The sequence below is a fragment of the Lemur catta genome, chromosome 14 (assembly GCF_020740605.2).
Source record: "Lemur catta isolate mLemCat1 chromosome 14, mLemCat1.pri, whole genome shotgun sequence".
Taxonomy (NCBI): Eukaryota; Metazoa; Chordata; class Mammalia; order Primates; family Lemuridae; genus Lemur; species Lemur catta.
This window is the reverse complement of record NC_059141.1, coordinates 27,103,305-27,124,738: the sequence shown is the minus strand read 5'-3', so window position 1 is coordinate 27,124,738 and position 21,434 is coordinate 27,103,305. Positions and strand designations below refer to the sequence as shown.

Genomic DNA, 21,434 nt, shown 5'->3' with positions numbered 1-21,434 from the left:
GTAAGCTCAGAAAGGCCTGCATTTGGGAGAAATCTTGAAACATTTTTTTTTGGGGGGGATGGATTTCAGGATGAGACCCACATCCTTACCAAGAGCCTAGAATGGTGAGGGGGGTTATGACCCAGGGTTCATTTTCCCCAACTACATTGTCTATTCATGTGGGAAGCATTGTTTTGTCAAGTACACTGTTAAAAGGTGACTCTTTCTTCTTTTCCTCCTAACTTCACCATGAGGAAGGTCTGTTACTCCAGCATGGCTGTGTTTGGGAATGTTCCTTCCAACACCTTTGGCAGAGAAAAAACTAACAATTGTTAAGCATATATTATATGCTGAAAGGTGGGCTAGATACTTCATACATGTCATATCATGCTGTTTGTTTCTGCTTTGGCAGGGGAAATAAAATATAAACCACACCTACTAATGTTCAGTAGGATGCCCCAAATCAATGGGTCCCTGAGGTGGAACGACTATAAAAGTGAGAGAAAGAGACACTCCCTTTTACCTTCTGGTAGGTTAATTAGAGGGCTGGTAGAATCTTTCAGCAATCAGAATACAGCCACTTGTTCCCTGCTCTGAAAGTCTGGTCATCCAAGAGAACAATGCTGTGAGATTCTATGTGTACTAATAACTAGGTATTTCTCAGTATGCTCTGGACACTGACATTCAACTCCATGAATTTTTAGCCCTTCTAGGGAAATGCATCCCATTCTTGAAGATCTACCAATGCCCCTTTAGATGGGAGGAGTAAGCAGATGTTGGTGAGGGACAGAGAACTTGGTACTGTTCCACTGCCCTGGGAATAGAAAAAAGAGAAGAGAGAGGGGGATGTGAGAGAGAGAGGAGTGGAGCCCCTCCCCCCACTTGGAAAACACATAGTAATGAATCTGCAAACATTAGCATGATCAGTTCTGGAGTGATAAACAAGATGGATGCCTTTGGCTTCTATATTGTTGGCTATCATAACCCCCAGGAGCTCAGACTTCATAGCTAATGTACAACTTTCCAGAAGGAGGGGAGGGATAGGAATATTGAAGAATTCAGGGAAATTAGGCCAAAATGGCATTCCTCTCCAGGGATAAGCCAGCCTTCGAGAACCTACGGGGAGGGGGGTGGGGAGGAGGGGCAGGCAGTTTCAAGTTGGGTCTAAGTGGATTATTGGAATTCCATGTCCCACAGGTGTTCTTTGACAGGCCCACCAAGACTATATCAAATAGGGGAGGAGGTCTTTCCACAAAGGAAAAGCAGAATGCAGGTACTGAAAGGAAGAGGTAGGGGCCTGGACAGGCAGTGTCAATTGATGTCCGCACCACGGTCTCAGGAGAATGTTACATACATAGAGGAATCGATCAACAGGTATTTTCCAGAACTGTGTTGGAAAGACAGTTCCAAGCTGGGTCATTCTAAGAGTTCCGTCAGAGCAGAGCAAGGCAGGCTAGGCATGGCCTTATCCTTCTGGAAACTGGGGGAAGGCAGGAACCAAGTGAGAAACAGTCCCCAGCCAGCAGGTAGGGTTTATAGGATGGGAGAGAAATCTGGGAAAATGGGGGTGGTTCAGGCAGCCAGGAGATACTACATATAAAACATCTGCTATAGTTCCTGATACATAATATATGCTTAACAACTGTTAGTTCTCTCTCTGCCCAGGGTGTCCAGGAGGAAATACCTATCTCAAGGGCTGAGGAGCAGGGAAGGGCTACAGATGAACTCTGGCTGAACTAGAGATGCCCTGGCCTGTGGGAACAGGGTAGACTGTGGGCATCTGGGTTTACAGTCACAACAGCTAGGACAGGTAAGGGCCAGGGGTGACGGGTGGCTCTTAGTATCTTCAGTAGGAGCAGGATGAGTAAACACATGAAAGACTCAAGGGAGCAACCACTTTGCATGACCCAGATAAAAAAAAGAAAAAAGAGGTTAAGTAAAGATAGAAGGAGAGGTATTGGTACTTTTAGCAGTCCTTAGCAAAATGCTTCCTAAACTCTGCTCCAGATCTGTTTTGTCAAACTTTACTGTGCATAGTAATCACCTAGGGATCATATTAAAATGCAGATTCTGAGTTGGTAGTCCAGGGACTAAACTGAGCTGTAAGGCTTTTCATGACTCTATTGTCCTCATATGCTGACAGAAGCTCTGAGCCAAAGACTCTGGTCAAGGGCATACAGAAAACTCTGATTAAAGAAAGGTGAATGGATTTCTTTCATGCACATTTTTTACAGCTTTTAATATGCTAACGTGATTGTGAAACTCCAAGTTTAGGGGAAGAAAAGGATTCTAAAACTTAGTGTTTCTCAACCTACTAGACCACAGGAACTACGTTTTCCCTAGAGGACCTATTAGTATAGAATCCTGTGGAGGAAAAGCTTCCTTAAGAGACCCTAAACTGTAAACCCCTGCACCCACTGAAGGAGCGCAGCACCACTCCAAAGCTTCCTGGGAGAGGCCAACCTTCAGGCCCATCTGAACTAAGGGCTTTCTCCTTTCTCCATCAGGTCTAGTAGTGAAACAGAGAGCCATGGAGAGGTGCTTGCTGTACAAGTGTGATATTTCCTTCACTTTACTTCTAGGTAAAGGCATCTTTTGTCGGCGTAAAGGAGAAATACCTGAGTGAATACTGCTTTTCTGGGACTTACATCCTCTCCCTCCTCCTGCAAGGCTATCATTTCACAGCCGATTCTTGGAAGCATATTCATTTCATTGGCAAGGTAATTTGGGTAACTCTTGGCTCAGGGGGAGGTTGGGTTTGGGTGTTAGTGATTGAAGCACCTTTGGGCCTGAAAGAAGTGGGAGTCAACTTGATTTAAGTTTTGGCCTGATGTTCTGTTCTACCATTCCTCCTCTAACCAAGCTGGCGCTGTGTCAAGCCCTCCTGGGTGTGCCGACCAGCTGCGGGCATCCTCTTCAAGGAGAGCTCCCTTCATTCTCGGTTGCACCTCCCTTCCCACATAACAGTGGCTAATTCCTTACAAAACAAAAAAGTGAAATATTAAAGTAACAGCATTTCAGTAGTCACAGTAATTCTGTGTGCTGACTTCAACAACACTCTCAAAGGCCCCTTTCACAATCTGGGCAAGGATAATCCTGGTTTCATCATCCTTTTTGGTTGTTACTTTAAGGTTGACCAATCTAAAAGCTCTGTGTGACGAGAGGGACTGAGTGGCTATAAATGATGGGACCATTGTTCAGAAGCCAGGCTTAGCGTGAGCCCTGAAGCAACCTCACTGCTGTGCTTTGTCATAGCGCCACCTGCAGGACATCAGTTTAGCAACTCATGCTTTATGAAAAACATTGACAGCAGTGTTTCTCCACCTTTTTAAACCCATGCTCACTAATGGCAAAAACATTTATCCCTGTATTAAATATGGTGATTTCAAGCAAAACAAATCACTGAGGCAGAGGGCTGTAGTAGCCCTGAGGATACTAGTTTCATTACACTCTTGTCAGTACTGCCCTTGCTATTTCAAGCTCAAATCTTTTCCTTGTTTTCATATCCCAGACATCCTTCCATTCCATCACAGTTTATTTTGTTTGAGGGATATGTCTATGTCAAATTCAGGACTGACACACAGGCAGTACTGAGCTATTCTTTGAACTCTTCCAAAGCATGATCCAGCATTTCTAAGCCCTAGGTGCTAACTCCTTTAGCTCTGGATCCTTCTTTGACACAGGCAGTAGATAAGGTTCCCATCCTCCAGAGGGGAGTGGCTCTTTCACAGATTATTAATCCCCAGTATTGTTAAGAGTTTAAAGGAGAGGGAACTTCCATGTGATATTTGTTGGAGTGTAAACTGGCACAACTTTTTGAGAGACTGTTTTGATAATATGTGCTAAGGACCTTTAAAAATGTGCACATCGTGTTGTCTAATCTGTTTCTAGAATTTATGATAATTGGATAAAGTGAGTAAAAGTGAATGTATAAGGCAGTTCATGCCAGTGAGGATGCAGAAATATCTTGAGACATAGGATGATGTTCACAAGGTACTGTTAAGTGAATTATTCTATATACAATTTAATTCCATTTTTGGTAAGAAAAAAACGTGCAGAGAGGACTCGAAGAATATGTCACAAAATGATAACAGCAGCAACTTCTGCATGGTGAAGTATGGATGGTTTTTATTTTCTTCTTTAGGTTTATCTATACTTCCTAATTTTTCTACCATGACCATGCATAGCTCATGCAATAAAAAAATTTCCAAAATTATTTATTATCCACAGACCACCTATATTCCAATATGTTTTAAGGTAACTGGAAAATATTCCTAGGAAGATGGGAAGGTCAGAGCATGTTTTATCATTTAATAAAAATCCATTCTCATGCATATGCATAGTCTTCCAACTTCCATGAATTAAGATTGACTTGCTGGGATTATTCCATAATTTTTCCCTAGTTGAGAAGTCCTGGTTTTGTATGGATGAGTTTCCTGGGCCTCATGAAGATGTAAAAGGCTAGGGACAATCATTATTTCCTTAGCCTTTTGTCTGCTTCCTGTCACCCCTCACCAATCCTCCCCCCAAATTCACACAAACAAAAAAGAAATGCAAAGCTTCAAAGGTCTACTTAAATTAAGCTCTTCTAGGCAGGAAAATTGGGCAGTCATTCACCAGATTCCTCTCTGAATTTTGGGAATATAGTAGGGTGGCTCCGAACTATCTTTCTTAATCACTTGTTCCTATTCTCTATTTTCCCTAAAATCATCCTCCCAGTTTGGAATATAAAATTAATCCATTTAGAGAACCAGATGTGGTCTTTCCACCTATTGGGTGCTTAGTGTTATGGATGGGGTTGCATGAAAGCTACAGATTATCTCTTTGAACCACAAACTACAACTTTCCCCACTGTTTGCAGATCCACGGCAGCGACGCCGGCTGGACTTTGGGCTACATGCTGAACCTGACCAACATGATCCCAGCTGAGAAGCCTATATCCTTACCTCTCCCCCACTCCACATATGTCTTCCTCATGATTCTCTTCTCCCTGATCCTTGTTGCAGTGGTCATCACAGGCTTGTTTATCTTTCATAAGCCTTCATTTTTCCGGAAAGAAGTGGTATAGCAAGAACAGCTGGAATCTGCTGGCTGGAGTGAGGAAAAAAAAAACTTGCCCAGGGAGCAATTTCCTATATGGTGGTGTACAAGGTCATTCTTCCCTGGTTGCCAGGGTCAGTCGTGACCAGCATGAAGCTTCCTTGGCTTTTGCTGAAGTCTTTCTTTGGGAGGTATTCACCACCCTCTGCCACAAGGACTTCCGGTAGACACTCTCTTTTGTGAGTCTTTCTTAGCTACCCCTTTCTCCTTTGTACTCTGTGCTTGATGTTGGTTGTGAAGACCTGCCACTTTTCATGATCTTTGCTTTATAAAAGAACAATACTGACTTTGCCTAGAAAAACTGAGAGTCCTGAGTCCTGTGCCTGGAAGTTGAGCTGGTTAAAAGAAGAATCTCAGGAACTGGTTCAATTGTACTCTTTAAGAATTTCTCTCTCCTGCTTTCCATTCATTAATAAAGCCATATAATGCCTTTGGAGAGGGAAGACACACATCCCATTCCCAGGCTGCCTTTTGGTTAAGAAAATTTTCTAGAGTAGGCAAATATGTGCTAAAGCCAAAGAGTTTTACAAGGGAATCTATGTACTCATGCAGTTAATATAATTATTACTATTAATCTCATCCAAAACAGGGATGTGAATGAGTCACATATTCTTGGGTGATGCCAAAATGCTACAGAGAGGAACACTCAGAGCAGAGATTTTTAAAAAGCAGATGTACATACAGGCATTGAAATATCAGGGCTTACTATATAGTAAACGTATACATGTCAGGAAGAAAATATAGTTACAACTCAGGGTCAGGAAAATACATCCTCCAACGCATCTTATGAGGTTTTGTTTTTATTATGGTAAAATATACATTAATAAAACTCACCATTTTAGCATTCAATTCAGTACTAATCAGTGGCATTTAGTACATTTACAATGTTTTGCAACCATCCCCACTATTTAGTTCCAGAACATTTTCATCAAGAAATTGTCTGGAGATAAGACCATCCTGGGTAGGCACAAACCACAAACCTTTCAGTTAACAACTGCACCTGCAAAGATGGCTGAGTTTTAAAGCTGTGCCACATCTCATTGTCACAGGGTTTAATTTAGTGAGAGGGTGGCATTAGTCTGGAGTGACATGCTTTTGCCCTTCATGGTGTTTACACATCAAAATGTGCCAGGAACCAAGTCTGCACCACCCTTGTCACTCAGTATGGGCTTTATTTACTTATTCCATGGAATATTTTGTGGGAGAAGCAGAATGCAAAGATGGAAAAGATGAAGAGACCCTATATCCCTTTCCCTTAAGGATTGCTGCAAGAGTTACCTGTTGAGCAGGACTGAGTGGTGATGCATTATTCTGACCTTGTCCCAAGCTCTCCATCTCTGGATCTGGGGACTGACTGTTGAACTTATGGGGAAAGAAAATCTCTCCCACAAACTAGAAGCCAAATGTCTCTGTATCTCTTGAACAACCAAGCCATTTTTTACAACAGCCAGGTGAATATAAACTTTAAAAAGCTGTGCACAGGACCTTTTTGTTTTCTTCTCTGCTACTCACATTGGAATTCTCTGGACATTGATAAGGAACCAGAAGCCAAATTGGGACATGTTCAAAGTCTCTTTCTAGTGGTAGTTGCCTATGTTGTTATAGCTGCTATTGACTGAGCATTTGTGGTTGTACCAGGCTCTATGCTCAAGTGCATTGCATTCATTTTCTCATTTAAGCCTCACAACAATCTGAAGAAGGTAGCTATTACCACCTCTACTTCATAGAAACAGAAACTGAATCTCAGAGAAGTCACTTGCCTACATGGCTGAGCAAAAGCATGGCATGCACTTAACCATTATTTTCTTTCCTGAATATACTAGGCTGTCTCTTCATAACTTCCAAGCATGCACCTTAAACTCCACATGATCCACATGAATACAGGGTTCGTGGGACATGGTAGAAAGGGAAGCAGACAGATGGTCTAGATGTTCCTGATGGGCTTGTAATTTAATATTAAGTCCACAAAGGATGTCATGGCAACACAGATACTCTGTTCGTGTGGTCTCAATGGTAATGTGTGGCATACGATGCTAATCAATGGTTCCTGTACTCCTGGCTTCTTAATTATACTGCTCATTTGCTGCCACAGTAGATCAGCATCAAATAAATAGTGTTGATGAGATGATGAAAATAAAGATTAAATAAGTTGAGCCAGTAACAGCCCCCTTCTTCCTTCTGTCTGCATATACAAAGCACTGTCATGCACATTATCTATTTGTTCTGAGCTTGACAACAAACCATGAGGGTGTAAATATTACTTCCATTTTAGAAACGAGGGTCATACAAACTACTACATGGCAGAGATGATACTCAAACTCATGTCTGCTGCCTCCAGTATACTGCTTTTTCTTTTCTAAACACTGCCCCTCAGCAAGTTGGAATTATGTAATAATTCACAAGTTTCCTTCAGAGAACACAAATATTTTCTTACTCCATTTCTGTTTTGTTGCCTAGTTCTAAAATAAAAATCCTTTGGATATCTGGAAGCCAAAATCCACTTGTCAAAATCTCCAATTATGGAGACAGTTAGCAGGTACAACCTAATCTCAATTCTGCTGGAGAGAGGGTTGGTTTTGAGGCAGATCCAGGAATCTGCGTTGGGCCATTCTGGGTGGGGTAGGTGAAATAAGATGGGTCACTATTGAATTGGCCACTGGTTATAATTGATTACCATTCTTCCCTGGACTTTCACTTAATATTCAAAACTTGGTTCTGGTAACTCTGTTCAAAGGATAAAGATAAGGTAGGAATTTTTTTTTCTATGAACCCACAAGGGAGAAAATCAGCAGATGTGGTTACTTCTGTAGACAAAAGAATGAAGCTACTTAATCAGGCTTTCTGTGTGTGTGTGTGTGTGTGTGTGTGTGTATGTGTTTGTGTGACAGAGGGAAAGAGAGAGAAATATAAAATTTTCAACTTACCCAGTTCTTCATAAGAAATATGTAATGTGATATATTAATAAATAAAAGTTTTTAAAAGTACACTTCTTTTTACTGTTGTATTAGTCAGGGTCCCTGCAAGAAACAGATGGTACACTCAACAGATGAGTAACTTAGGAGAGTTTAAGAAAGTGACTAAATCCAAACTGTTATTATTTCAATAAGTAATAAATATAAAAGTTATTAATATTTTTTATACTAAGTTTTCAAAATATGTTGGGTATGTTACATTTATAGCACATCTTAATTAGGACTAGCTACACTTCAAGTGCTCAGCACATGTGTAGCTATTGGCTACCATACTGGACAGCATGTGTCCAAAAAAGTACATGTAAAGTTAAAAAGACACAGAGACTAAGCCCTCATTGCCTTTCCCTTGGGGGTGGGGGATTTCAGCAGCTACAGATGCTGTTATATTATTGCTATATTTATTATATGTGAGGTTTAACATTATTCTTAAACAACCCTTTCAGATTCCAGCTCAGAATTTCACTTTATTTCTCAGGTTTTGTTGCCCTTAGGTGAAGGCCTTCAGGCGAAGGCAGAGATGACTGTTACACAGGCCAAGATGCCTGATGAGAGACCTTGGGAAAATTTCATCTGGATTTAAAGATAATATAAGATAATCCTTGATGCTTACATTCCATAATCAAAATGTAAATTTGAATATTAAATAAAGATCAGTATTTTTATAGCTCACAGAACAAAGTTTGCCACATAATGGTAAAATTACTATTAAAATATATTCCCATTTATAATCAGCTTAAAAGATGAACTGAATTTCACCCAAACTGTTCTGGTCCCACTCTGATTCAAATTCTAATAGTTGCTATCCTGTTAGAACATGACAGTTGCTCATAACTAGCTGTGGTCACTAACTATACATTTCTTTCAGTTTACATTACGTTTTTTATTTTTTATAACAACCTCAAAGTTTTGGTGGCTTACCACAATAAACACTGATTTTCATGTTCACGGGTCTGCATGTCAGCTGGGTATCTCTACTTCAAGTTTGGATCAAGACTGTTCCATGTATCTCTCATTCTCCTCATCCAGTGGCTTCTTGGGACATGTTCTCATGATGAACAGCATTGAGAGTGAGAGGAAACTATTAACAGGATGTCTCTTATGGCCTTGGCCAGGACGGGGCCCCCATCACTTCCATCCACATCCTATTGACCAAAACAAGTCATATGACCAAGCTCAATACATTATAAGCAAGTTAGAGAAACACTGGGAAGAAGACATATGGCAAAGGGCATGGATGATTAATTCCAACACAGGAAAGGAGTGAAGCACTGGGCATGATGGTTCAATCTACCAGTGTCTCATTAACTGAAACATCAAGTGCATTTCCTGTAAATTACAACATTTAAAGGAATATTCTCTTTAAAAAAATGTCATTATTTCCAAGACTTTATCAGTCTGTAACTTTTTTCCATAACCTTAATCAGGATGCTCTAACAGCTCCCTAATTAACTTCATATTCTAAACTGGTAGATTTCCTAAGAGACTGTATCTATTTATTTTTCTTATTTTATATGTTTAGGACAATGTACAGCTAACTACCCAACTTTTTATTTGCACATGAATCTAACACAACTGAACACAATCAGTTTTATCACAGGTACAATAGATTTTTCAATAATAGAGAGAGGAGGTGCCTTTATGAGCCTTCTCTTTAGAAAAGTGACATTCGAGACCATTAATTTGATGAGGGCATTGCTATACCTTTTAAATCTATTTTAGATAAATTAATTTCTAAATTTAAATTGACACAATGTTGGCATCACCCTCATGAGCACAAGTGCTGACTTTTTGTTTTTAATATCCCTTTTTGCATGTATGTTGAATTGCAGAGCTCACCAGAGAACACAGATTAGTCAATGGCAAGTAAGATACCCTAACAAACAACATTACCCCTTATAATGAAGTTCTAAGAAAGGAGGGAAGGAAAGTCTTGGGAGTAGGCACGGAATAGTATGTAACTGGGATGACCTAAACTGAACTCTACCATTATCCTAACCCTGCTCCTCCTCCTGTGTTTCATCATGATTAATGCCACCACTGCCTCAACAAACCAAGATCAGAATCTGCTTTACCAATGGGACCAGCCCATTCTGCCCTTGCAAGATTTTCCATTTTGATTTCCCCTTCTAATCTTACTGTTATCACCCCAGTAAAGATCTATAATATATGTCACCTGTACTGATACCAGGAATGGTGGTTTTGCCTCCAATCTATTGCTGCCAGATTAATCTTTATAAAAAGCAGGCCTAATCACATTGCTTCCCAACTAAAACCACTGGAGGCTTTCCACTGCCTACAAAGTAAAGTCAAACTCCCCAGCAGACATTCGAGGCTTTCGACAATCTATGGCTGTCAGCTCTCTCCTAAGTCACATCCCATGCCACCCCTCTGATATTCCCTACACTTCAGCTAGGTAGACTGATTCTTCACCAGACATTATTCAGGTTTTCTGCTCAACTTGGAATACCCTTGCCCCACTTTACTTTCAAAGTTCAGCTCAAATGCCCTTCTTTCATGAAGACTTTTCCAAATCTCCAAGTCAGGATACTTCTTCCTTGTGCTACCATAGCCCTTTATGTGGGCCTCCATTAGAGGACTCAAACCATTCTGTTCAGTATCTGGGTGAAGCTCCTTGGGGCAACATATATGTGATCTATTTTTTTGAAAAGCTGAATTCCAGGGTATTTTCATAGGACATAAGGTAACAGTCCTAGCCAATCTTCCTGTCACTGCCAGCTACAAACTCTTCTCTTCCTGGTGGGTGGTCCACACCACTATTTCTGCTTCACTCTCTTTATGTTTTCTCTTGATATAACCATCTTCATTCTCCAGCTTTTAAGAACCAGCTCAACTCCTGATTCTTTGATGAAGCTTTCTTTGATTACTCTATCCACACTGAACTTTTCCATTTTGGAACACACATTTAGTTTCTGTGTAGCTCACCATACAGCACTTTGTTGTACACATTATTAAAGTGGAATTTAAGGATTAGAATGAACCTTAAAAGACTGTGCTTGTCAGATTTAATGTGTATACAAATGACCCAGGGATCTTGCTGGAATAAAAATTATTTAATTTTAATTAATAAAAAATGATTAAGTAAATCTGAGGTGAGTGCTGAGGTTTTACAAACTGCCAGGTAATGCCAATATGTCTGTCCAGGGACCACACTTTGGGTATGAAAGATCTAGACCACTTTATCATTCCATGGAGTTTTTTACTGGCTCTCAGATGAGTGTTCATCTACTACCCGAATGCTGTCCTCCATAGGTAGCCTGCTCTATAGTGGGCTACCTCAAGTGCCACTTACAAAGCTTACTCCTTCTCTTACACACCAATCCAAGTGTTTCTTCTGTCATTGTTGGAATGGTCATGTAAAGGTGTCAGTGTATGTTCTGATACTTCTGTATTTTCTAAATCTTCCAAATTCATTTCATCATGAGAACAGTGCTGGTACGGAAAGGTCTTTGCCTTTGAAAACTACTTCTACTGAGTTAATGAAAACCTCGTACAGGTAACGGATCCTGAAAATCATCATGTGTGGGTACTCATGGCTGTTACAGAGAGGTCATTGTTTTCGTCTTTGGCCTCTGCTAACAAAACCAAATCTTTCCTTGAAAATTGTTCCTGAAAGTTACTATAGTCCTGATGGTTATGAATAGCATGCATCCTTCATCCACAAACTTTGCTAACAAAATCAAAATCATCTCCAGGGTCTGGTTCATGGAAGTTACTGTGAGGCTGGTGATCACGAAATGGTCTTGGTCTTATTCCAGGCACATTGTTATTGAAATCCATCCCTTCTTGGGGGACATCATAACACTGGTGATTAGCAAAAAATGAACATCTTGGTCCTGGCCCCTTATTACCAAAATCTCAGGCTCTCAGGTGTCTCTGTTCTGTCATGCTGTCACTATGCTGGTATTCACAAAAATTCCCATGTCTTTGGGAAAGTCCATTGTTGACATAATCATAATCCTTTATCTGTACATCATTTTGAGAGGGTTGATCATTAAGAAGCCTTGACCTTTTCCCAGACCTGTGTGTAGGAGTGGAAAATATGCTATAAATCCCTAGTATTTTAACAATAAATAAAGTATAAATGCTCTGTTATTAGCACAATCTCCCTTTATCCAATTCAACAGCACACAGATAACTTTGGTGTAATGTCACCTAAATTGGGTTGTCCCTCATTGTCATTTCTCCTTTGTATCTGCTTATGAGCCCAAAACTCTCTATCCTGCAACTGTCAGCTTGTAAAATTCCAAACAAAAGTGTGTTGGTGTTAGACAGAGTAAATTTTGTGTAAAAACTGGTGAATAACACATTTCACATCATCTTTTCATTTAAAGGAATATGTCATAACCAGATCACTTTTAGCATAATTTACCTGATGCATTAAAGAAGTAATCTTACAACTGTGAGTGATGATGTGCTGGTTTATTGTACTAACTTCATGTCAGAAGAAACAATCAAAAATGTATATTGATTTATTATTTACTCCTAAAGATATTAACAGAGGTGATAACATATTTATTATAAAAATGACACAATTAGGCTGTTTCTTGTTTTTATCTATTATAAATAAAGCTGCTTTGAACATTCATATCAGGTTTTTATGTGAACAAATGTTTTCATTTCTCTGGGATAAATACCCACAAGTGCAACTATTGGGTCATATGCTAAGTCTGCTTTTAGTTTTTAATTTTTTTTTTAATTTTCTTTATTTATTTATTTTTGAGACAGGGTCTTGCTCTGTCATTCAGACTGGAATGCAGTGGCATGATCATAGCTCACTGCAGCCTCGAACTCCTGGGCTCAGCCAATTCTCCCGCCTCAGCCTCCAGAGTAGCTAGGACTATAGGCATTCTGGGCAATTTCTCTTATTTTTTGTAGTGACAGGGTCTCACTATGTTGCCCAGACTGATCTTGAACTCCTGGCCTCAAGCGATCCTCCCTCCTTGGCCTCACACAGACTCAAGGTAAACAGATGGAAAAAAATTTCCATGCAAACAGAAACCAAAAGAGAGCAGGTGTAGCCATTCTTATATCAGATAAAATTAACTTTAAATCAACAATAGTAAAGAAAGACAAAGATGGTTATTATATAATGGTTAAGGGAGCAATTCAACAAGGAGACATAACTATCATAAATATATATGCACCTCACACAGGAGCACCCAGATTCATAAAGCAAATTCTACTAGGTCTAAGAAAAGAGATAGAGAGTAGCATAATAATTGCCAAGGACTTCAACACCCTAGTGACAGAGCTGGACAGATCATCAAAGCAGAAAATAAATAAATCACTGGACTCAAACAGGACCCTAGAACAAATGGAACTGACAGACATTTATAGAACATTCTACCCAAAAACAACTGAATATAATATACATTCTAATCATCAACACATGGGACATTCTCCAAGATTGATCACACCTTAGGGCACAAAACAAATCTCAACAAATTCAAAGAAATCAAAATCATACCATGTCTCTTCTCAGACCACAGTGGAAAAACACTAGAAATGAATTTCAAAGAAACACTCAAATATACACAAAGTCATGAAAATTAAACAACCTGTTGCTGAATGATAATTTCAATAATGAAATTAAGATGGAAATCAAAAGAGTCCTCAAACAAAATGGCGAAGGGGACACAAGCTATCAAAATCTATGGGATTCAGCAAAAGCAGTCTTAGGGGGAAAATTCACAGCCTGAAATGCCTACATTGAAAAGACAAAAAGATCACAAATTCACAACCTAATGTCACATCTCAAGGAATTAGAAAAGGAAGAGCAAACCAAACTCAAAGTCAGGAGAAGGAAGCAAATAACAAAGCTCAGACCAGAACTAAATGGAATGGAATAAAAAAAAATGCCAAGGATCAACAAAACAAAAAGTTGGTTGTTTGAAAAGATAAACAAAATTGATAAACTTCTTGCTGGAATAACCAGGAATAGAAGAGAAAGGGCCCAAATAAACTCAATCAGAAATGACACAGGAGATATTACAACTGATACTGAAGAAATACAAAATATCATCTGTGAATTCCATGAAAATCTCTAAGCACATAAACTAGAAAATGCAGAGGAAATAGACAAATTCCTGGAAATGCACACCTCCTAAGATTCAGTCAGGAAGAAACAGAACTGCTGAACAGACCAATAATGAGCAGCAAGATCAAAGCAGTAATAAAAAAATCTCCCGACAACAATAAAAAAGCACCAGACCAGATGGATTCACAGCCAAATTCTACCAAACCTACACAGAAGAGCTAGTACCCATCCTACAGAAATTATTCCATAACATGGAGAAGGAGAGAATTCTCCCTAACTCATTCTATGAAGCCAATATCACCTTGATACCACAGCCAGGAAAGGACACAACAACAAAAGAACCTACAGACCAATATCCCTTATGAATATAGATGCAAACATTCTCAACAAAATGCTAGCAAACCGAATTCAACAGCACACCAATAATCCACCATGACCAAGTAGGCTTCATGCCAGGGAAGCAAGGATGGTTCAACATATGTAAATCAATAAATGTGGTTCACCACATAAACAGAAGCAAAAGTAGAGATCATGTGATCATCTCAATAGATGTGGAAAAAACATTCCACAAAATCCAGCACCTTTTAATGATAAAAACCCTCAACAATTTGCATTTTCCTGATGATTAGAGATGTTGAGCATTTTTTCATATGTTTCTTGGCCATAAGTCTATCTTCTTTTGAAAAGTTTCTGTTCATATCCTTTGCCCACTTTTTAATGGAGTTGTTTTTTTTCTTGCCGATTTTCCTGAGTTCTATACAGATTCTAGTTATCAGCCTTCTATTGGACGTACAGCATGCAAACTCCAGTAAGAATGGCTTTTATCAAAAAGTCACAAACAACAAATGTTGGCATGGATGAGGCGAGATAGGAACACTTATACACTGTTGGTGGGACTGCAAATTAGTGCAACCTTTATGGAAAACAGTATGGAGATTCCTCAAAGAAATAAATATAGACTTATCATTGGACCCAGCAATCCAACTACTGAGTTATCTACCCATTGGAAAAGAATTCATTTTACCAAAAAGACATCCACACTCAAATTTTCATTGCAGCACAATTCACAATCACAAAGATGTGGAATCAACCTAAATGCCCATCAATTCATGAGTGGATTAATAAAATGTGGTATGTACATGTATATACATATACATACCATGGAGCACTACTCAGCCATAAAAAGGAATGTATTAATGTCTTTTGTAGCAGTTTGGATGGAACTAGAAACCATTATCCTAAGTGAAGTATCCCAGGAATGGAAAAACAAACACCACATGTACTCTCTGGTAATTTGGAACTAATCAATGGGCACAGAGAGAAGTAAAAGTCATTGGAAGTCAAGAAGGAGGGAGGGGGCAGGAGAGGAGAGGTAAAAACCTACCTAACAGGTATAACAAACAGTATTTGGGTGGTGGGCACACTAACAGCACTGACTTAAGCATTACAAAAGCAATCCATGTAACAAAAACATTTGTACCCCCTTAGTTATTTTGAAATAAAAAAGAAAGAAACTGTATCTTCAGACTCTGAATTTAAAGTCTCCACAATCAAGGATATAAATGAATAATGTCTGATTTTCCTATTTGGTATATGAATTTCAAGAGCTCTCCAAAGCATTATTGGATTGTGAAAAGAAAATTTAAAAGCTGTTTGAACCCCCAAAACTCTTTGAGTTTTGAGAGAGATGTGACTGCAAGCAGAGCAGGGTGACATGTTTGCAATTCGGCTTCTTACATTATAGCTTAACTCTTTCTCATTGTTCTTGTTCTGTAAACTATTAGGGAAGACCAGACAGATCTCTCCCTTCCAATCACTGATCTTTGTTATAGATTAACTACTCCCTTTATTGTCCTGTACCCAAGTCAGACCAAATGATGCTGGAACAGAGACCCCATGAGAGTTACATCCTCAATGTGGAATGTTAAATGTACCTTTCCCGAAAGAAAAAGACCACCTCAACTAATTAGTTTGTTGCAAGTATGCATTAAGCCTTACATAGAAAGATGTTGAAATTCTGCTAAACTTCCCTGAAGTTTGTCTGGATAAATGATCCTGAACTTTTACACTTTGGAACGCTGACTTCCATTCTTTGGAATCTGTGCTTCCCGGGTGGGCCCATCTTCACCCTCTGTTCTTGCATAATCTCCCTTTAAACTAGATTCTGACCTTTCTGATTATTTTAGGTTGACAAGATCAAAGAAGTTACAGGAAAAAGGTAGACAAAGTCTCTCTAATAAAGTTCTCACTACTCCACACTCACTTCTGCCCTTACAAGAATGTAATCCAGTTACAGTGCTGTATTAGGTAGGTAGAGCTATGGAACTATTAATAACTCTGGCGAGGCACCGGGAAAAAGAAAAAAAAAAAACGGTGTAAGCTGTTTCGTTTATTAAGTGATGATGACACGACCAAGTGAGCATGCCTACTATACCCTATTTTAAGACTAAAAAACATTAAATTTGTACATTGCTAGAAAACTCTGGAAATGTAAAGAACTGCTTGCATATTTAGGGGGCTCTTTTCCATGCCATACTCAAATCACCCTGAAAGCAAAGCACCCCTCTTTCCTGGCAAGGCAGAGGCGACGAAAAAAAAGGAGGCCGGTGTCACGGCGGGCAACCCACGCGCCAGCCCACGGCGGCCCCCTGCGCCCGGGCACCCTCCCCAGGACCCAACCAGCCGGAGACGCTGCCTGCGGCCGCGCCCACCGACCGGGGGCTCTGGCTGATACCCACCCGCTGGGGGTGCTCCCCGTCTTCACCAGGACGAGAGAGGCGCGGGGCGCCCACGACCCAGGGAACCCCGCTCTCAGGCCTCACCAGAGCCCGGGCACCGCCACGGCCGTTGTGGCACCCACGTAGCTTGCGGGTGACCGGGTCCCGTCAGGCGCGCGGACAGAGAGGAGGGCGGGAGCGGCAGACTCTGGCGCCTCAACGCGAGCCACAAGCTGAGGGAGCGACGAGCACAGGAACCGCACAGAACATTCCAGAAGGCGCACCGCCGGCGAGGGGACGCATCGCGCATGCTCCGGGGCCGCCGTGAGCGCCCGCCGGGCGTGAGGGGCGGCGCCGGTCGGTTGGTGAGTGTTCGCGGTCCGCGGTGACTCGCGCGCCCTGCCGCCGCTGCCGAGACCTGACAGAAGTGCGCTGGCCAGCGAGGTGAGCGTCGTGCTGCCTGGTGCGAGTCCTCGGCTCCTTCCCCGTCAGACACGCCGGCACCGGGGTCGCCGCTCTGCGCCGTGCGAAGGACCGGCGGGCGGGGTAGCCAGGGCCGGGGCCGCGCGGGCCTGTTGCTGGGACGTGCAAGTCCGCAGGGCCCGTCCGACCCGTCAGTCATCCCCTTCGGGAATTAATAGGGTTGAACACCGCTGCTTTTTACAGCGTTTGAGAGCAGTGCTTGGTCTGCATCAAATGCGGGTCAGCATATCGAGTGCCTACCGTGCGCTGAACACCTTGCTAGGATGGGTGGGTGTAGGCAAGTTCATGTCCCAGCCCTCGTCTGGGCTAAGCAGAAGGATGAGCTTGCAAGGTAGAATGTAATGCACAAGAATTAGCATTACAAACTGTAAGTACTATTGGAAGTCAAAGGCCAGAGTCAGAAAAAACTTCCTGGAGGATGTGGAGTTTGAATCAAGCTTTGAAACACGGAATGCTCTCCATGAGGGGAAAGTTGCAAAAATCGAAGGTTGGAGGTGTCAAGGGTGTGTAAACAAGAGTTTGAGCCTGCTGTAGTTGAAGGTTTTTGTTGGAGAGTGGTGAACGGGGCTTAGATGGGGAAGTGGCCATGAGGGTCCTTTGACTTCACTTTCAGAAAGGGCCTCTGGGTTGACTTTCTCTCCAATTGATGCTATGGTGCAGGCAGAGATAAATCTACAGGTTTGAATAAAAGACATCTCAGGACTTAAATGTGTCAGAGTTTCTGGACCTCATGGCCCATGGTTGCTCTATCAATTAGTACATTTTTATAAATCTTGTAATTAACTTGTGAGTATCATCACTATATTGTATTGTATGTGTGTTAGATATAAACTTTCAAAATATAGTACCACCTGTTTCCACATTTATTCAGCTTTTCTGTACCAGAAGTCCCCAAAAAGGGAAGTGAGTACAAATCTTTCTTGATGTACAAGCCTTGGTTCTGAGAGCAGTGGGTGATTTAGTTTTGATGGCATTCAAAGACATTCAAAGATCAGAAAATCCTTTGTCAGCCCACTTGTTCCTAGTTTTTGATTTTGGAAAATAAGAGCACAGTTAACTAAAAGATGTTAATTTTCAAACTTGTCAGGTAATGGAATACCTGGAAGTCATGATACTTTTTGTAGAACATTGTGTCTTAAAAGGCTCTTCTTTTCAGATTCCTTTCTTTCCAGTTTAATCAAATAGAAGTAACCTGGCTTTGATATTTATATATTTCACAGAGATATCTATATAGAATATGACTGTTCTCATGGATTTTCTTTCCTAAAAGGAAAAAAAATAAAAGTTTGCTCATCTGTGTTTTTTTTTTTTAAGCCAATGAAGGATTCTGCCCAATAGCTGAGGAAGCACCAAAAGAATGTGATAGAGGATAGAGAAGAAGTTACAAAGATAAACTTCAGTCCTGACCATAGATGAAAGTAGTTATTCCAGATGGAGAAGGGGGAAGGGATGCCTATTGCCCTTAGGTTCTAAGCTCTCATGGGGCAATGACCCATTTGTCATAATTGTCACGAGGCTTAGAAATGCATGCAATTAAGATATTTATTAAATATTTTTGCTGCTATTGCTGTTGAATTATAAGAAAGTGTCATGAACTGTATTATGTTGGTTTCCTGATAGATTTCCATGCAGAAGAAAATCGAAACATGGCAAACACGTTGAGAGGCAAAGTAAGAGAAAAGTTTAAAAATGCTAAGGTAATGCTTTTTAAAATTTCCTATTTTCAAACATATTGTTTAAATGAGACATATAGCATAATAAACTTTTCTTTCTCAAAAAATAGCTGAAATTCAGTCTTAGTATAACTCCTTAATTCCAAAAAGTTTCAAGTTCTTTCCCATGGTTTTTCTTTCCTTTTGTCTCATAACATCCCTATAATGTCAAACCTAAAGCCAAGAAAAGTTAAATGGTTTGATCATAGTAATAGTATTAATAATTATATATATGAGGAATATATATAAAATCTATATGTATATATACATTTAAGAAGAAAAACATTGAAAAGGCTTAACTTTTATCCATTTTGGACAAAAGACTTAAGAGCACAATTTTGTCTGTTTCTGTTGAGGTTTATTTATGTTGTGTTTCAGATTACTCAAGGTGAAAAATCTTCAACTCAGCACATTGATAAGGTATGTCAATGTTCCAAAGTGAATAACTTTTTTTTTAATTTTTAAAAACAGCTTTATGGAGCTATACTTTACATAAACCTTACTTACAATTCACCCATTTGGAGTGTATGATTTATTGATTTTTAGTTAACTTGCAGGATTATGCCATCAACTCTACAATCCGGTTTTCATCAGTCCAAAATAGATCTCTCATACCCATTTGCAGCCACTACTTATTCTTACTTAGCATTACTTTTTATCCTAAAAATTCTAATAAAACATCATTAAAAGATTTACTTAGGCACATTAAAATTTTAAGCAGTTTATTTGAGCAGACAGCAATTGATGAATTGGGCAGTACCAGACTGTGGGTAGTTAGGGCTCTACCAAAGGGGCATGAGGGGAAAACTTTTATAACGTGCCAGCAAAGCAAGGCAAAGAAAATACTTGATTGGCTAAAGTGGAGCAATAGCCTTAAAGTCCCCAGTTAGAGATTAGTTGGAAATTTCTGATTGGTAAAACTTAAGTTTCATTTTCCTGGAATATGACCATTCATGCTGCGTTGGGTTTCAGTTTGCTTACACAGGAGCTCAGGGCCCTAGAACCACCTCAGTCTAATGGCCTTCCAACTAACTATTATAACAATATTATAGGTGACCCCCAATTTACAGATTTTCAGTGCATAATCGATATTTGAAAATTCAATATGTAATCACATATTGGAAACTTGAAATGACTAAACCACTCATATTTTTGGAGAACTGTATTAGCAGTGGTCCCCAACCTTTTTAGCACCAGGGACCATTTTCATGAAAGACAATTTTTCAATGGACTAGGGAGGTGGAGCGGAGAAAGGTTTCAGGATGATTCAAGTGCATTACATTTATTATGTACTTTATTTCTATTATTATTACATTGTAATACATAATGAAATAATTATACAACTCACCATAGGTTGGGGGCCCCTGATTTAGAGTACTCAGTAGCTGTAACAAGAATATTAAAAGTAAAATGTCTTAATTAAGATAGAAGTTTTATTTCTCTCTAGTGTAACAGACAAGTAGTACAGGCTGGTAGGAAAGTTCTCCCATCTCCAACATGTGATTTCCATCTCTGGGTCCAATGGGAAAGCTCCAGTTTTTTCATTTTCTAGCCAAAGGGAAGGGAGGAGGAAAGAACCAAAGGATTGCAGGTTGATCTTTTATGGGATAAGACCTGCAAATTGTACACATCATTTCCACTAAGCAAACGTGGGAGAAGTATCTGGGTATCCAGCTAAAAGTAGGTTATATTATTAGAGATGGGAGAAAAGACAGTAAGGAATAACTAGTAGTTGCTGCCACAAACACCTGAAGTATTTAACTCCACAAATTTTGGCTGGGCATGGTGGTTCCTTCCTGTAACCCCAACATTTTGGGAGGCTGAGGTGGGAGGATCACTTGAGGCCAGGAGTTCAAGATTAGCCTGGGCAACATAGTGAGACCCTGTCTCTACAAAAAATAAGAAAAATTGCCCAGGCATGCATAGTTCCAGCTACTCTGGAGGCTGAGGTGGGAGGATTGCTTGAGCCCAGGAGTTGGAGGCTGCAGTGAGCCATGATTGCACCAATGCACTCCAGCCTGGGGAACAGAGTGAGATCCCTTTCTTAAAAAAAAACAATTTGCAAATTTTAAAAAGTAAAGATTTTTTTAACTTATCTTTCTCTCCTCTATGGTGCCCCTCACAAGTGCTTAATAAAATTTATTGTAATTAAATTTAAAAATAAAAGTAGACTGAAACTGATGTTTATGTACATGTTATTCATTCAACATATGAATAAAAGCATGGCTTAAATTGGATTTAACTTGACTACAAATAGTAAAAACTATGAATAGTACAAAGTTTGTCAAGGTCAATCCACTGAGTATCAAGAAAAAGAGAGAGGTAAAAGAGAAGAGAAATTGGCCTCTGAGAATCTCCATACTGACTACTAGACAGGGATATCTGTTCAGGAATTAGGGTATTTTAGCAAATG

At 40.0% G+C, this 21,434-nt stretch overlaps 2 protein-coding genes across 3 annotated transcripts in view; both read left to right on the top strand.

The window, feature by feature from the left end:
* Nucleotides 1-8,065, top strand: part of ENTPD1 (ectonucleoside triphosphate diphosphohydrolase 1) — an 89,883-nt gene extending 81,818 nt beyond the window's left edge. For both annotated transcript variants that reach the window (XM_045567857.1, XM_045567858.1), the window contains 2 exons: nt 2,562-2,699; nt 4,841-8,065. In XM_045567857.1, the coding sequence (XP_045423813.1) occupies nt 2,562-2,699; nt 4,841-5,047 (345 nt within the window). In that variant the 3' untranslated portion in view covers nt 5,048-8,065. The remainder of the gene's footprint in view (nt 1-2,561; nt 2,700-4,840) is intronic.
* Nucleotides 8,066-17,760: 9,695 nt separating this feature from the next.
* The window catches only part of CC2D2B (coiled-coil and C2 domain containing 2B), a 79,691-nt gene continuing 76,017 nt past the window's right edge, over nt 17,761-21,434 (top strand). Inside the window, exons 1-4 of the mRNA XM_045567909.1 lie at nt 17,761-17,812; nt 18,930-19,006; nt 19,400-19,445; nt 20,100-20,111. Coding sequence (XP_045423865.1) covers nt 17,761-17,812; nt 18,930-19,006; nt 19,400-19,445; nt 20,100-20,111 — 187 coding nt within the window. The remainder of the gene's footprint in view (nt 17,813-18,929; nt 19,007-19,399; nt 19,446-20,099; nt 20,112-21,434) is intronic.